This window comes from Nematostella vectensis, chromosome 14, assembly GCF_932526225.1.
Source record: "Nematostella vectensis chromosome 14, jaNemVect1.1, whole genome shotgun sequence".
Lineage (NCBI taxonomy): Eukaryota > Metazoa > Cnidaria > Anthozoa > Actiniaria > Edwardsiidae > Nematostella > Nematostella vectensis.
The window spans coordinates 11,938,900-11,951,316 of record NC_064047.1 but is presented as its reverse complement, the minus strand read 5'-3'; the positions used below and the strand labels follow the sequence as shown (position 1 = coordinate 11,951,316).

The following is a 12,417-nucleotide window of genomic DNA, read 5'->3' as shown; positions in this document are numbered from 1 at the left end:
TGTAACATTGACAGCTCAAGACATTGGGTGAGATAACACATAAATATCAAATATAGATTGCAAATTAATATGCGAAATACAAGGTTTGGAAAAAAAAAGTATATTTTCTCTCTAAAACGCGTTAAATACCTTTCGAATTTCCCGAATAACACATAAAGGAACAGTTAATAGTTAAAATAGGGTGTAAATACGCGATATAAATACCTGTTTCTAGTCGAATTCTTCTCAAACTAATCTCAACTTACAATGGTAGCGTCTGATCAACTCTTCGGGAAAGACACAAAGGAATCCAGACCCTAGTCCCCCATGCAGTCACTCAGACCGCCGCCCTCTGTCACGCAAGGCGGGCTCAGAAATGACATAATAACGAACTAAACTGCTAAACAAAACAGAAAAAACAGCGGCGTTGTAACAGTAGATTTGTTCCGGCAAGGAGATTCGTTGTGGCGTTTGGGACATTTTAAGGCTGAATATGTTGTTAACGATGTTCTTAAATTTTATATTACCCAATGAATGATTAGAAAGAGAATCACAGTAATGATCAATAGTGATAATAAGGTTGTTACTATGAGGGGGTGCCCCCTATGAGCACAATTTGATTCAGCATTTTAGAAAGAATCAAGACAAAAAAAGAAAACAATTGTCTGCTATCTGAGCCTCAGCATGTTTTTAGCATGTTCTTATTCGACTTGGTGAAATCTCAGGCTGGGCGTTCTTATAAAAAAGAGTGTATGGGTATTTGTGTTTAAAACAGAAATATACAAGAACAAGAAAATGGCAGCGTAAGAGACCGCAATCCATACCAGTTAAATACAAGTTTCAAAAGATATTCCGATGTCATTAAAAACAAAAATATTCATATCTCATGAACGAAACACCACCATGAACGAACACATGACAACCAAATGTAACATCAATAACAAACCAGTCGCCCAATGTAAAAGGTTGTAACGTTTTTGCGAGGTCCAAAACCGTCGCCCTGGATGGAATAGAATTATAAGAAAATTAATGGCGAGGTCCCAAACCAGTCGCTCAACATGAAAATTGAAATGACACTTTTTCCGATGTCCAACCCATCGCAAAACAGACTGTAAAAACATGAAAAAACAAATATTGGATACAAAATTAACTCAACTATACTTTACCGCCATCGGGCAACCAAAACCAAATGAGTATGAGTACAAGGTAAATAATTTCCCCGTTCTGACTTTAGTGCTTAGAATCTCCGTAAGAGATGAAATCCACGGCTTTCGGGCATCACGCAGGGGGGTCCAATTTCTTACTGTTTTAGGTCACAGCTCGTAAGGTCGGCACTTGAACACAACGATGCCAGCAAATTAAAGCAAATGGGCGGAAACAAAGTCTAAAGTCACCAGGACATTGCGAAGACGACAATGAGGAGGGATGATCGTGAGAGTGAATGGACGTTAAAAAGATGAAGTGTATCTTTTGTAGTGGGGTAGTGTGCTAGGAGCTCGAGATGGGACCGCCGCAAGCAGAGATGAGAAGCGAATGAGTATATCCTCCTTGTAGACCTTAACTTTATAAGACACTGGACCAGTCTGCCTATCTATAACCCCTGGCAACCACTTAGGTCCTGTAGAGTAGTTCCTAGCTAGTACAGTCTGACCTTCAATGAAGACTTCCCTTTCCCTTCCTCCTTTCAAGTGCAGCCTCTTGTTTTTTTTCTACAGTCTTTCGCACATCAGGCTTGAGGGAATCTAACCTTGACCTCAATATTCGATCCATTGGCAGTACAGCAGGAGGCTGCCCTGTGGTTTCACGAGGAACATTGCTATAAGCTGGTAACAAGTTATCACCCTTTGTTTGTAGTCGAACTTTCTCTTTGAACGCGGAGATGCCCTTCTTAAATGTCTGCACGAACCTCTCCGTGAGTCTATCAGTAGATGGATGGTAGGGGGCACTTAAGTAATATGCCTTATAACATTTCTCTTCAAGAAGGACTCAAACTCATTTGACACTAGCTGTGGTCCATTATCGGACACCACAATCTCAGTAACTCCCAATCTCGCAAAGTACATTTGCGGTATCTTCAGAGGCAGTGGACTTCGTGATAGTAACTTCAGGCTATTTTGAATATGCGTCCACAACACCAAAAAACATACGATTATAGAATGGACCAGCAAAATCTATGTGAATGCGTTGCCATGGGCGGTCTGGAAACTCGCAACAATGTAGTGTAGCTGACCTGGGTGAATTTTGCACCTCTTGACAATCCTGACAGGACCTCAACAAATTAATAATGCTATAGTCTATACCAGGCCACCATACATGATTTCTGGCCAAGCCCTCCATTCTGATCCCAATGTAACCTTCATGAAGTAAGGCAAGGACTCGGTCTCTAAGCTTTGGTGGTACAATTACTCTGATTCCCCACCACTAACATTCTTCATGGATAGAAAGTTCATGTCCAATGTTTCAATATGGCTGTAGCTCCCTAACCTCACTAAGTCGTGGTGACCAACCGTCGATAGCTGCTTGTAGTACTTGGGACAGCACAGGGTCTCGACGCGTCTCATTATTGATTTCTTCTGCGGACACTGGTAAGTCATGAACTCATATGAAACATACCGACAGTATCATACTCGTTATCATCTCTCTCAGTTGTCTCAAATGATAGCCTAGACAATCCGTCTGCATTGCCGTGACTGCTAGTGTTTTTGTTTACAATGGTCTAGTCTAAACCACTCAAGAAAACTGCCCAAGTGTTGTATGCGTGCAACGGCTGTAGCTGGAATACCTTATGTGGATGGAATATATGAGTGCGGGGCTTGTGATCAGTAACCAAGGTAAAATGCCTACCTTCTAAATACTGATTGAACTTTTTTACTCCCTATACAAGCGATAACCCCTCTTCTAGATGTTCTAGAAGAAGTTCTAGATGCAAATGCGATGGGTCGCTCACTGCCATCTTCCATAATGTCAGGTATTCCGGCTCCGATGCCAGATGCAGCTAGATGCATCGCTGGCCATGAATATGGGTCTACCTGGGTCGTAGTGTGTGATAAGTACGTCTGACGCAACCAGCTACTTGGCCTTTCGGAATGCGTCCTCTTGTTGCTTGCCCCAGGCCCTTGAAATCATTATCCAACAAGAGATTCAGCGGATACAGTATGGAAGCTATATTGGGAAGGAAACGCTGGTAATAATTTACCAGACCGATAAATGATCTTAGCTGAGCTTCGTTCTCTGGTCTCTATGCATTCAGTACTGCACTGACCTTCCTTTGGGACTTATGCAAGCATTGCGCGTTAATCACATAACCGCAGGATTCAACGCTTTTCTGGAAGAATTGACATTTGGCTTGATTTGCCTTCTAATCATATTGTTCAAGGCGAGTGAGAGATTCTCAAGGTACTCTGCCTTTGAAGGCCAGTGACAATGATGTCATCCATGTAACACTGGGTCATGAGTACACCTTGGAATGCCTGGACCTTGACTTTTGGCCAGTCTAAATTGATCTCTCTTAACCAATTTTACCAAACAGTGGTGGACCCCCGTTTTTGACAACATAAAGATCCAGTACCCGAGACTGGTCGTTATACTGTACATTCACTTTTGCCACTCCTACTGGTTTAACAGGCTCTCGTTGTAGGTTTCTTATACAATGTGAGTCTCTAGAAGGGGAATAGATGAAAACTTCAGATGGAAACTTCAGATCCGATGTCTAGCTCAGTACTCAAGGGAACTCCTTCAATTGTAACATCAACATCAGCATCACTGTGTTTTGTTCACTGATCAATTATTGCATTGTCATCACAGCTATCCTTGTCTGGACCATCCTCTCCCTCACACTCATCCCGCTTGGGATTCACAGAGTGGACTTTCCTACTAGAATTTTTCTCTTGATGTCCCGAGCGACATGCCTTTGAAATATGCCCTCTCTTATTACAACTGTGGCAGAATTCCTCTTTAAATCTGCACTTGTCTGACAGGTGCGATTTGCTACCACATCTGTAACAACTCTCCCCCCCCTCTTAGGTTTATTGGGATGAGACCTGTCTTTGGACTGGAGCATGTTGATTGGCATATTACGCTGACCAATTGCAGCGGCATCTTTAGCTGCTGTTTCTAGATTTATAGCAAAGTCAGATCTACTTCAGTCACAATTTTTTTTCCGAATTGCTTCGTTACGGAGGCCACAAACAAACCTGTACCTTATGACTCGTTCAAAAATTGGCGAAATTAATATGTAGTTGCTAGTCTCTTAAGTTAAGCATTAATGCAGAAATGGGCTCATCTTCTAACTGATTACGTGTAAAGAAGCAATATATCTCCGCAATAATTATTGGCTTTGGCTCAAGTTCTTTGCAGAACTGTTTTTAGTTCATTGATGGTTTTCTCTTTCGGATTTGCCGATGCAATGTTATGAACAATTATTTGTAACGTTTTGATATTTTTACTTGTTGTTATTGTTTGTAACACTACGCGGGATGCCTGTGAAAAGGCCGTGCGAGAACAGAGAACTAGTTGGAAATCTTTTGGACTGAGGGAATCGCCATTTTGTGACGAAAATAGGAGTTTGTGAGTTCTTTGGCTGTCAGAACAATCACACAATAAACCTTTAGCCGCCGTTCATAACAGAGCTGGTCCTTCGTGCCGGATATACAAGAAGCCAGAGACAATCTCCGAATAGGACACGTGTCCAGCAAAACGGAAAGTGGCGAAGTCGACTGCCACTAGAAATGCAAATCGAGCGAAAGAACTCGTGGCAAAGAAAGGTAGCGAAGCGAAGATCCGTTAATTCGTCAAAAACCTTAAAGAAGCCAGGACAAAATCGAGGGAGGTAACGAAAAAATTAGAGCAAATTGACCCCGGATTAATAGAAACTGACGAATTAGGGTAAGAGGAATTAGAAGCTGTTTCACCGAAACATTAGTTGAGGTGTTTGAATACTTGAATTTATTAAAAGATGGGCCCGGTGCTTCAAACAGAAAGGTTTATGACGATCGCACAGAGCTGAATATCGCAGATGTCGCCACTCTCAGAGATACATGCACATTCCGTATGGCCATTCAGGGACCGGAATTCGTAAAGCTACATGTACAAGATTGGCCAATTGATCAGGTTCCAACTGTTGCACCACCATCTGAAAAGGCGGAGCTGAAGAAGAAGATCCTGAGAGTACGAGAAGAAGCGACCCAACCACTGATTGACCCAGCTGCGTACTCAAGCTGGTTGAAAATGCGCCGTGTGACAGCGTTTCCGCTACAAATAACGTAATAGAGATCGACGCAAGAGCGTAGCACTCAGTGTACAAGAGACGCTGAGTTATTCTGGACCAAGTGGGCACAAGAAGCAAGGTTTTCCAGTATTGAATCATTGTCCAAGGGACACTCGTAAAAGTAGAATTGTAAGCCTCGACCCGCAGCTAGTCGATGGAATGCTTCGTGTAGGGGGTAGAATTGACAGAGCTGATTTACCATGGGAGGTCAAGCACCCGGTGATCCTAGACCATGGGTATGACGTCACACGTCTGATAGTGACTGATTATCACCGCAAACTCATCCACGCGGGAGTGGAGCACGTGTTTAACAACCTGCGGGAGAAATTATGGATCTTGCGCGGTCGAGCTGGGGTCAAGAACTGTACAGTGAAGTGTCCGTTATGCCATCGCCGTCAAGTGGAGCCAATGAATCAGAAGATGAATGACTTTGCCAGCTATGCGTCTTGCTGGTGTCAGTACGCCGTTCAAATACGTAGGACTTGATTACGCCGGACCGTTTCAAGTTCGCCTTGGTCGCAATCACGTGGAGAAGCGCTATTGGGTTTTGTGAGAAATTATTAATAAAAAAAACACAAAACTCACTGAGCGTTTAGAAGTGATCATTTTAATTACCTCTGTGAAGTTTCGTAAAATTCGGTCACCCCTACCTCATTCATCATATTAATTGCTTTAGACGCCGAATTAACCATGTATAAAATTGTAAAATTTAATACGGCTGAATTTAATGCGACGTTAATACGGCCTTTAAACTATGCCTTAGACGTTTTGTTTTCTACAAGGTACAGCGGGGTCGACCAATTTTTTCTACTGTTGTACTTCTGTTCGATTAGGCTGTGGCATAGTGGAGCTATATTCAAAACAACTCAAAGAAGAAACACTTTTGGGGCGGTACCGGTATTTATTTTGCCATTAAACACTATACAGCTAACGATGGAATAGAGCTTATACCACACTCCTTTTTAATGTGCTTGTCTCCTAAGGATACAGGTCCTTTAAATGTGTTTTTATTCTAAGGAGGCAACTCCTTTGGTAGCTTGATACGGACTGATACCGATACTGACAAGATGGTGTCGTTTTCAGAGTATGATGCGTGACCTGAGTGCAGGCGATAAGCTGTTATTCTTTCAGCTGCATCGAGCTACCGTTGAACTGCCGTGACACAACCATGACAACATGAGGCAACCATTGCAACCATGAGGCCTTCGCTGCCAATAACCACTGACTGCGCATTGCAACATTAACACGTGACTCTATAATTAACCATGAATTATGCCGTGTAATAAACATTTTACCTGCTTAATAAAGCCAAGTCTGATTTCTTCTTATGTAAGAACTTGGTCAATGGTCAGACTTAGCTTCCTTTTAGTAGCTAACGGACTCAAGACCAAAGCGTCTAAATTCCTTTTCTAAAATAACTCTCGAAGATGCGAGTCCAAATTTTTTTTGTTCAAAATAATTAAACTACAAAGATTTTTTCGATATCCTCAATGGAAAAATTAAAAAAAAAACACATTTTTAGCAGTTCCGTTAACTTTAGCAGGTTCGCAGCTAAGTCATTCCTTTCTTATTTAAAAATGTGAAAAAAAATTCGAGTATATGTTTGTAAAACGTTTGTGAAATACGTGCGTTATCGATGTTTCGTGCATTGATTATATTGACAGAATGACACGCGCTACAGCGGTCAGCGAGAACTACGCGTCTGTTTTCCATTTTGTTTGTCGTCGTGTCTTGTGGAAAAGCCGTTTCGAGATGACGTTGAAAATTGGACAATGAAAACTTGTCACACTCAAAGTAATTAGAGTTCATTGTGAGTTATCCCCAAAAATATGTACCTGGATATCAAAGGGGCAATGGATCTCATGACTTTCAAGTATAAAAAGTTATGAAAAAAAATCCCGTCTTGTTATAGTCACACAGCACAGTAAGGAGAAGAATTAAGTTAGCAATTAAAAAAGCAACAAAATCTGTTTAGAATGGGAAATAACTCAGTGAACGTAGGCTAGTTTTGAAAACCAGCGTTATGATAAACGCTATGGCTCGCTTTTGCCTGAGAAGAGGGTTTGTTCTGTTGTTCTTCTTGTAATACTTCAGGTGTCAGGATCTGATAGATCGGTTTGGCTGCCTTAAGCTCCTCGTATGTGTGATTTTTAGCTTCAAGCCCTTCTCCCGGTACAACGTGATTCCTTGAAAGGCTTGGCGATATGATATCGTAATGAGGCGCGGGCTTGGTGACGCCTCCGTAGTTGTTTTCCAGCTCAGGGATGTCACAGTACTCGGGATTCTCGTATGTGTGGCGTTCAGGGTCCTTCTCTGGTGGCTTGCGAGATTTCTTTTTCAAGTCGTAGTTGTAGTATTTACGACGGAACAGTATACAGCAAGCGACAGCCACTAGAACAGCAACAATGACCACAACCACAGCGATTACCACAATTTCGGTCTGAGAAGATTCTTCTTGTTCTTTCTCTTGGGGGCCTATTCATGAACAAAGCAAAACAAAATAACAAACTTGTCAAATCTTATTCTGTTGCCGTTATTGTTTTGGTCGCATTTGAATCAAATACCAGCTGCTGTGCAGTTGAAATATGCAAAATATAGAAACAAATAATATCTATTAATAAGGGATCATTGCTGCTGATGTGATACTGCTCATTCTTGTTGTTGCTGTGCAGTGTGGGTGTACTTACGTAAGATCTTAAGCGAGTTCGGATCTGCGTTGATGTCACCAAGCTTCCCATCCTTGAGTTCATCTGCCAAAGGTCCAAGTGGGTCCTTCTTCTCAGTCTTGAAAAACAGCTTAAACTTGGCTATAACACTTCCCTTGCTGTGGACAATCAAACTTCAAAACTCAAAAAAGCGAAATAAAAATATATTCGAAAGGGGCACAGAAAATAGCTGTGAATTCTTAGTTAAGAAAAATGAAATGAAAGTTGGCTCACCTGAACGATTCAATGTTGACTCTCAGGAAATCTGCATCATTCTTGTAGGTTGCCTGAAACTGATGTAAAAAGGAATCTCAATTGTTGGAGTTGCCTGAGCTCCACCAAGTCGTGGTTAAAATGGTGTTACTGTGAACTGCATTGCTACGCGGCTGCACTTAATAAAGTTTCAAGGAGCTAAAACATGCTCATAAATAATCCTTTGGGCGCCCTTTTGATAGAGTCCTGATTGATGGAAGATTTACAGTTTCTGTGGCCGCGTGTCCAGAGAAAATTGCAGGGTTGGGTCCAGATGAGTAATTCATTGATCACGGATCAATTATGTTCAAACAGGTATCCTTAGTTCTAATGATACGTGACTAGATCCATCTAGGAACTTTTCCTATCAAATACACAAATAAAATGTTTATTTTTCTTAACAACCAACGGGGTAGTCAACAGGAGTTGAGCTCATCTCGTCACATGACCACCGGACCCCACGGACCCCCTCTAGACACGTGCTTTGACTTCGAGACTTTATCCTGATGGCTGAGTACTCCTGTGCAAGATGCTTTAAAGTACCTCTTTTTCCAAAGACGTTTGCAAGTCGTTGTACTCTTTAGTTCTTTTATCAGACAGCTCATTTATCCAAGGAATCTTCAAACGACACTGTGCAGTATATTCTAGAAAAGTATTCAAATAAGCCAGTTAAACAAGTTTGGGTAAAAATAAGAATGTTTAGATAAAAATAAAACTATAACATTGTATGAAAAAATGAAATATTAAAATGTATGGCTGCAATAGACACCTGCTGTAATTGGCACTTTCGCAGTGCTCCGGGTATTTGTGGATGTGGTCGGATCTGAAACAAAAAGTAAGCTTCGTACATAAACTTCTGCTTATGAATTGAAAAACGAAACCACAAACTCCTGCTTTATGAGCCTGATGGTCAGGAGTGTATCGCTCTGCGTCTACATCCCCACACTTAAAACGGTCAAAATCTGCGCATCTCATAACATCCCTCCTCTCTCCCCTCAGCTAATATTTTTTTAATCGTTGTTGAAGCTCGGTCGACGATACTAATAAGAAATTATTGTTTTTGGCATTAATTTAATTTGCGTTGTGGGCAATATATATTATGTTGGATATCTGTTGATTGTATCTTTTACCTTCTGAAGTAACCCTCTCCGGTGACGTTGGCAGGTCGGTCGACGCTGATGAAGCTGATAAAAATAAGATAATTACATTGAATCAGCTGGTGTAAAAAAATATAACTATAAGGTGGATTGATACCATACAAAAGACCATGATGTAAGAGAACGAATCCCCCGTCTTAGGGTATGTTCCAATGATGTCGTCCGTGAAGCTATTTTTAAAACAAGCAGTTATTTTTATATACGCCTCTGATTGGCTAGCGCTCACGTATCCTACCCGCGGGGTCTTAATAGTGATGACTTTTTTTGTAGTAGGAACCCATGTAGAGATGCGCGTTTTTGTCAGTTGTAATGTTTTTGCGTCTCGCGCCACTATTCCCATGTATATGAGCTTGTAATAATTCACCTTCTTCAGTCTGCCCTGCAGAAGTCTTATAAAAGACGAAAATTTGGCAGAGTCGAATTCCAGTTTTTGCTGTACAGGCTGATGACGAAATATAGCTCTTGGCCAATAATAAACGAATAGACGTAGCGATTTTAAAAGTATATATTATGTTAGCTTATCTATGGTGCAGTTTTCATAGATTAAAAATATCACGGCTTTTTAAAACTCAGTGCCTGATCATATGCTTAAGCAATTCTCTCCGTTGTTGTTGACAGCTCGGTCGACGATACTATTAAGAAATTATTGGTACTTATTTAATTATTTTTAACAATGATTCATTCCGTTTCGACGAGCAGTATTTAAAAAAAAAATATATCTGCATATTTTATCATTTACCTTTTGAAGTGACTCTCTCTGTTGTCGTTGGCAGCTCGTTTGAAGATACTAATAACAAATTATTGGTTCTCATTATAAGCATTAATTTAGTTCGTTTGGACAATAATCTATAAAAAGTCTGATATCATTTAATTGTATTTTCACCTTTCGAAATAACTCCCACCGTTGTCGTTGGCAGCCTGGTCGACGAAACTAATAAGAAATCATTTAGTAAATAAACCCATTCTGGCGGCTGGAATGTCGACGGATAATGTCCAAGGATGAGAAATGGTACGAAAAATAAACAGTTGGCCGAAAAGCAAAGTTTCGAGGGCAACTGTGAAATTTTTATTTTATTTTTTAATTTTTGTGAAATTTTACTTAATATTCCAGTGTTTACACTAAAAATGCGAAAAGCGTCTTCTGCGCGCCCTGACGTGCACTGAAATAACGCCACGAGCACGCTATTATTTTTGCCATTCGCAATCCACAAAAATCCATGCAACAATTTTTTCATTAGAACAAAAACTACAAGCTCAAAACTTGCAGTTCAACTGATTGATTTTCTTCTAGACGGTTTTCTTATTGCTCTACTGAGAGCTGGAATAGAAATCGAAGCAAAAGTTTTCAATTTTGAAATGTCTTCAGCGCGCGCGCTGACTTGCACGAGAATGACGCCACGAGCTTCAGTTGGCAGCTCGGTCATCGGGGATGAAGCTGGTAAAAATATAACCTTAAGGTCTTTGGATTGATATCTTATGGTGCATTTTCAGTAAAAGTGCCATAAATTATTGCAGATTGTTTATTCGTTCTTGGTGCATATCATTCACCTTTTGAAGTAATTCTCTCCGTTGTCGTTGGCAGCTCGGTGGTAGATACTAATAAAAAATTATTGGTTATTTTTGTTTTTGACATTAATTTATTTCGCGTTGATGATTGATATATATAATTAAGTTGGATATCAGTACTTTGTATCATTCACCTTTTGAAGTAACTCTCTCCGTTGTCGTTGGCAGCACGGTAAACGACGACGGAGCTGATAAAAAAAGATGATAGCATTTTTATTACACCCATTTCTCACAATATTTTCCATGTGATCACGTGGAGATAAGAATTGCAGTAATTGGATGTAGTGCATTTTGCATATAAGCAAGATCACTTTGTTCATAGCGAAGCCAGCGCTTTTTCAATTATGGCGCCTACTTGCGCCTGCAAGAATTCTGGTTCACAGCTAGTGCATTGCAGGCTGATGACGACATATAGCTCTTGGCCAATCAAAAACGAATAGACGTAGCGATTTTGAAAGTATATATTATGTTAGCTTATCTATGGTGCAGTTTTCATAGATTAAAAACATCACGGCTTTTTAAAACTTAGTGCCTGATCATATGCTTAAGCAATTCTCTCCGTTGTTGTTGACAGCTCGGTCGACGATACTATTAAGAAATTATTGGTACTTATTTAATTATTTTTAACAATGATTCATTCCGTTTCGACGAGCAGTATTTAAAAAAATATATATATCTGTATATTTTATCATTTACCTTTTAAAGTTACTCTCTCTGTTGTCGTTGGCAGCTCGTTTGAAGATACTAATAAGAAATTATTGGTTCTCATTATAAGCATTAATTTAGTTCGTTTGGACAATAATCTATAAAAAGTCTGATATCAGTTAATTGTATTTTCACCTTTCGAAATAACTCCCACTGTTGTCGTTGGCAGCCTGGTCGACGAAACTAATAAGAAATTATTTAGTAAATAAACCCATTCTGGCGGCTGGAATGTCGACGGATAATGTCCAAGGATGAGAAATGGTACGAAAAATAAACAGTTGGCCGAAAAGCAAAGTTTCGAGGGCAACTGTGAAATTTTTATTTTAGTTTTTAATTTTTGTGAAATTTTATTTAATATTCCAGTGTTTACCCTAAAAATGCGAAAAGTGTCTTCTGCGCGCCCTGACGTGCACTGAAATTACGCCACGAGCACGCTCTTATTTTTGCCATTCGCAATCCACAAAAATCCATGCAACAATTTTTTCATTAGAACAAAAACTACAAGCTCAAAACTTGCAGTTCAACTGATTGATTTTCTTCTAGACGGTTTTCTTATTGCTCTACTGAGAGCTGGAATAGAAATCGAAGCAAAAGTTTTCAATTTTGAAATGTCTTCAGCGCGCGCGCTGACTTGCACGAGAATGACGCCACGAGCTTCAGTTGGCAGCTCGGTCATCGGGGATGAAGCTGGTAAAAATATAACCTTAAGGTCTTTGGATTGATATCTTATGGTGCATTTTCAGTAAAAGTGCCATAAATTGTTGCAGATTGTTCATTCGTTCTTGGT

At 40.2% G+C, this 12,417-nt stretch overlaps 1 protein-coding gene across 1 annotated transcript in view; it reads right to left on the bottom strand.

The window, feature by feature from the left end:
* Nucleotides 1–6,126: 6,126 nt before the first annotated feature.
* LOC5499744 (von Willebrand factor D and EGF domain-containing protein) overlaps nt 6,127–12,417 on the bottom strand; it is a 36,187-nt gene continuing 29,896 nt past the window's right edge. Inside the window, exons 16-27 of the mRNA XM_048722122.1 lie at nt 11,766–11,813; nt 11,622–11,669; nt 11,060–11,113; nt 10,908–10,955; nt 10,243–10,290; nt 10,099–10,146; nt 9,333–9,386; nt 8,972–9,025; nt 8,746–8,846; nt 8,185–8,243; nt 7,933–8,069; nt 6,127–7,720 (exon numbers count right to left, since the gene is read on the bottom strand). Coding sequence (XP_048578079.1) covers nt 7,248–7,720; nt 7,933–8,069; nt 8,185–8,243; nt 8,746–8,846; nt 8,972–9,025; nt 9,333–9,386; nt 10,099–10,146; nt 10,243–10,290; nt 10,908–10,955; nt 11,060–11,113; nt 11,622–11,669; nt 11,766–11,813 — 1,172 coding nt within the window. The 3' untranslated portion in view covers nt 6,127–7,247. The remainder of the gene's footprint in view (nt 7,721–7,932; nt 8,070–8,184; nt 8,244–8,745; nt 8,847–8,971; nt 9,026–9,332; nt 9,387–10,098; nt 10,147–10,242; nt 10,291–10,907; nt 10,956–11,059; nt 11,114–11,621; nt 11,670–11,765; nt 11,814–12,417) is intronic.